Genomic DNA, 5,327 nt, shown 5'->3' with positions numbered 1-5,327 from the left:
TCATGGATTCAAACAAGCACTTAATTAGTTAACAAAACCAATTCTTCTAGATGGGTTAACTGAACATGATAATGAGAAAAAAAAGATAAAAGATAAAATCATGTTAATCTTGTTTAAGGCATAAACCTTAATGGTTAAAATTAGTGTAGAGTAGAGGGGGATAATATCATAATAAGCAGATGACAAAGGTAAAGTATAAAATGATGAGACTATTATTATAAGGGCACCCTACTAAAGAGACGGTCACAAGGGCACGTGGTGGCTGATTCCCACTAGTTATTATAATTAAACCACTGGCGACTTTCCAGTAATGCCGTTGAGTTGAGGAGACCCAACCTTTCTCCTCCCAGCTGTTCATAGCTGTCCAATCTCTCTCTCTTCCATGTGACCCCACTGCACAAACACATAGATGCAGATACCCCAGAGATTTATTGGGATTTTAAACCCCCAAAACAAAATTATAGTATTATGCACATCTTATAAAAAAAATTTAAAAAATTAAACAGTTGATCATTATGTGATTTATGTTCTTGTGGCTTTCTTCCCTCTAACATTCCCTGTGGTTTCTGGATATATGTATTTATAAAAAGGTTGGGTTAGTGGGGTTCATCTGGTTTGTCTAGGTGATATGCATTGTTTCAATTTCTTCTCTCATGTGTAGTTTTATAAAGTCTTTGAGGTGCATATATATACACACACATTACACATATATATATGCATAGAATATATAGATTATAGCATTTTCCAATAAGTTTTGTGTTTGTTGGTTATATATATAGTTCTCTCTTCTTCTTTTTCTTCGTCTTCGTTCAACTTCTTGTGAGCGTGTTAGTGTGTGTGAGAGAGAGAGACTCAAAATGGCACAATTGCCACCAAAAATTCCAAACATGACACCCAATTGGCCAGAATTTTCTTCTTCTCACCAAAAGATGCCATCCCTCAAAAGCATGTCACCAAATAGTGTAACAAACACAAACGTGTCAAACCAAAACCCTTCATGGGTTGATGAGTTTCTCGACTTCTCGTCGGCGAGACGTGGTGCCCACCGGCGATCGGTGAGTGACTCCATCACCTTCTTGGAGGCACCAATGCTTGATCACCATTGCAAAGGTAGTGGTGACAACGAATTCGAGAGGTTCGATGATGAACAATTCTTGTCCATGTTCAGTGACGAGGCTTCGGGGAATACCATGATGCCACCTCACACGTTGTCCTCTTCCAACCCTTCTACACCGTCCGATCATAATAGCATCAACGATGAGAAAGAAGCCAACAAGGAAAAGGAAGAGGCGGAAGAGAAGAAGCAAGTGAAGAATGAATCCGATGAAGAAAGCCAATGCAAGCTAGAGCTTACACAAGCTCCCAACAATGATGATAGGAATAATAATAATCATAGTAATGCAAATACAACAACTTGTTCTAGTGACAGAATCACTGACCCCAAAAGGGTTAAGAGGTAATTAAACATTCATGCCGAACTCTATGTTTTTCTTCGTAAACTTGCATTGGTCCATATGACATTGAATTTGGATAATGTGTTCGTCAAAGCATTAAAATAAATAAATAATGTATGTGAGTATATACATGTTTCTAGCCTTCATTTTTCAATAATACTTACGATGTGACTTTTTTTGAGTTATACTTGTGGAGAACATGTTCTTCATGATTTTAATTAACGTGTAATTCTTTTGTCACTTAATTTGTCTTGTTGTGATTTTCATTTTGCATAATTAGAATTTTGGCAAATAGACAATCGGCTCAAAGATCAAGAGTGAGGAAGCTTCAATACATATCGGAGCTTGAACGAAGTGTGACTTCATTACAGGTGTGAAATTAGGTGACTAAAAGTTTCATACAATGCTTATAATTGGATGTTTCGTAATAATTAGTATGTTTTTTTTTTTCTTGTTTATTTCATTAACCTATTTTGTTTATCAATATTGAAGGCCGAGGTTTCAGTATTGTCTCCACGGGTTGCATTTTTGGATCATCAACGGTTGCTTCTGAATGTTGACAACAGTGCTCTGAAGCAAAGAATCGCCGCGCTGGCCCAAGACAAGATCTTCAAAGATGGTAATTGCTTTACGTATTATCTTTTATTAAACTACATTATCTACACAAATTGTCCTTGTTTAAGAAGCTAATTGAATTAGTTATGTATTGATTTTGTTAATGTTGAAACGGTTAAGTAAGTATCAATTAAAGGCTAAAGGCTTTAAATTAAGGCTAAGAACCTTTTAGTCATATGTACATTTTCTAAAATTATTATTATTAATCAAAACTATAACACATACCTAATTTTAAGGGAAAACAAATCTGGTTTCAAGTTAATAGGATTCTGAAATCTTTTATCACTCCCAATTAATTCCAGAGACTAGTGTAACTGATGAAGCTTAGTTGTTAAAGTTAGAGAGCGACAAAATAATACTATAAGGGACATAATTAAGAAGGATCTAAAAAATTTAATTATGGCGTAATGTAATTTATGTAATTAACCCCACTTGATGAAAAAAAAGCTTAGATATTGCTGTAGTCAGTTCTGGAGACTATGATCTATACGTGCTAAATAATTTGTTTATAAATATAATTTATAAGAGAATATTATGAAGTTGATATGTTAATAATCAACACCATTTAGTATGAAAAAACTTAATTATTTTTGTAGTTAATTATAGCATATATGCATGCTAAGTAGTTAATTTAAAGTTTTAGGCTTTTAGTATCCAATTTCACCAGAAATATTAGATATAAAGAAAGAACAATTTTTTATTAAAGAAAGAAAGAACAATTTGATGTGCCTAATCCATGCTTTTCAATTTCACCCTCTAAGCTTGCAAACTCCTCGAATTAGATCTAAGATAATAACAAAATTGCACTGTTATTGGCTTTTTCTCGTGCAAAGTTTGCATGCTATATATATAATTGGATTTGCTTTAGAAGGGGAAACAGACCAATTATTAAACCGGACAGACTCATATTGATTTTAGTGAAAAGCTTTTGCATGCACGCATATTTAGATCTCTGTGTCTGATCATGTGCCCTATCTCTCCAATTAGTTAAGACTGTTAACATAGCTTCAAATAATGTAATCATATATATACACATGATATGCAGCACATCAAGAAGCATTGAAGAGAGAGATAGAGAGACTAAGGCAAGTTTATCACCAACAAAACATAAAGAAGATGGACAATGCAGCAGGGTCACCATCCCAATCTCCATCCCTATCACCAAAACCACGATGTGACTCTCATTCAGAAAAGGAACAGCTTATCAATGTTTGAAGACTCACTCACATACCCTTTTTAGACTATGATCAACTTAAATAGCTACTGTACTTGTGAGTTTACAAACATGCTATAGCTAATAATGTTAAGTAACGTGGATCCATGTTCATTTAAACGTGAATCCAAACACACCCATACATGATCTGTGATCCTTTTCAATTTTACAAAAGAAATTGCAGAATTTTGGAAGATGGGTATGGGAAAAGGAAACAAATTTTCTTATGTGACTGCTTGTAGTTGTAATGTAATGAATGGCATGAGGTAGTGTTGGGTAGTGAGAGGGTGAGAAATTAATTTTATGAGGCAATTGATGAACATGTTCACATAATGGGGTGGTGAGGCCACATTGGGGGTAGGCTTTTGCTATCAAACTGAGGGAGTCACGTGATGTGTTTACTTTTATAAAGGGGGACCACTCAAGTTGCATGATTGGAATCCAGGAAAACACATGTGCATCAGTGACATCAAAGAGAGGGTGGAAGAAAAAACACTGTTGTGTCTGCTTTAACTAGATGGGTGTGGGAGGTATCTGTCGGAGATTCTTTCAGTTATTTTTTAATTATTTGTTGTCTTTTATTCTTTTTCAATATTTTTTTTGTTGGTGTTTTTCAATTCAAGTTGGAAAACAAAGACTAGTGGCTTTTGTTGGATGGATGAGGAAGGTATGTCAGTGAAGTCTTGGCTCTTCTGAGTTTTGTTGTACTTTGTATTAATGCTTTTTGTGGATGTAATTATCTTTATTTGACATATTAATTTGAGGAGAAAAAAAATATCGAAGTGTAAATATTCAGTTAACTCAGTTCGCTTTGTATATGGTTATGTTTTAACTGTTGCACGAATTTTTATGTGCTATGGACCGATCATGCTTTCCTTTAAACAAATCCTTCAAACGGGGGAGTGATGGTTTTATATTTCATTTGAGGGTTAAAGAACAAAGTGAGTTATGCTAAATATTTTATTAATCTTACAGTAACTTGATTCCTCGTTGACATACAGAACTTGACTAACATTATTTGTTTTAGATACTGACATCCTTAGAACGGATTACAATGGCTCTTATATTCGGTTGAATACTCATAAAAGGGTATTTATTATAGATAGAGTAAATATTTGTTTAATGGGTTTAGGTCCAAATTTGGATAACAAATTTTGATAGGTATGAGTACGGATATAATCACTATACTATGTGTACTCATTTAAATGCACATATATATATATATATAACTAAAATTAAATTTTCAAATATATAAATTGATTATAATTTTGCACATATATTATATTATAATTTGATATTTATGACTTTGGTTTAATAAATTTATTTGAGTGTATTTTTTTTAAATGTCATTTATTTTATAATAACAGTTATGCTTTATTAGTTTGTAAAAGAAATTAATATAAAGTATATTTCAACTAACAAGCCGTGAATAATAGATATCAGTATCAAAATTTGAATACGAAGCAAGTACGAAGATGCAGGTATGAGAACAAGTGCTAGAGTATTTAATAACTTTGGTATTCTTAGAATCTGTTTGATAATTAGGATTAAAAAAAAGATATAATATCCTATTTAAAATCATAATTTGATGTATCAATAATGAAATAGAAATATTTTGTTTATTCTAATCAGTTATTAAAACTTTGTTTTAAGAATGCAGTTAAGATAGAGAATGGTAAAATCCCCCCCCCCCCCCCCTTTTCCCTTCTAATTTCTATTTATTATTACCTCCACCTCCGTCTCTTCCTTACCTGCACCATGTCACCACCATAACCACGGTATTATTACAATAGTTATTATTATTATCATCATAAACTATTACATTTTATTATCATTTTCACTGTCACTACCTTTATCTTGTCACTTTCATTGATGTCGTTACTACTATTATAATTGTTGTCTCAATCATCAATGTTAATTTGACGTTATCATTTTCAATATTTTCCTCACCACCAGTGTTCTTACTATCCACACACTAGCATTCCTAATCACAACTTGGGATTTGATCACAATTAGACCCATAAATCGCAAATTAATATTTTATT

General features: G+C 32.9%; 1 protein-coding gene across 1 annotated transcript; it reads left to right on the top strand.

Annotated features, from left to right (window-relative positions):
* The first annotated feature begins 651 nt into the window (after positions 1–651).
* On the top strand, positions 652–3,284 carry LOC113858149 (basic leucine zipper 61-like). The gene is made up of 4 exons (XM_027490644.1): positions 652–1,456; positions 1,735–1,825; positions 1,947–2,073; positions 3,115–3,284. The coding sequence occupies exons 1-4, from the start codon at positions 858–860 to the stop codon at positions 3,282–3,284; spliced, it is 987 nt and encodes a 328-aa protein (XP_027346445.1). The 5' UTR covers positions 652–857.
* The last annotated feature ends 2,043 nt before the right edge of the window (positions 3,285–5,327 follow it).

Source organism: Abrus precatorius, unplaced genomic scaffold (assembly GCF_003935025.1).
Source record: "Abrus precatorius isolate BTA unplaced genomic scaffold, Abrus_2018 Scaffold2, whole genome shotgun sequence".
Classification (NCBI taxonomy): domain Eukaryota; kingdom Viridiplantae; phylum Streptophyta; class Magnoliopsida; order Fabales; family Fabaceae; genus Abrus; species Abrus precatorius.
Note: the sequence above shows the minus strand (reverse complement) of the source record. Positions and strands in the feature narration are given on the sequence as shown.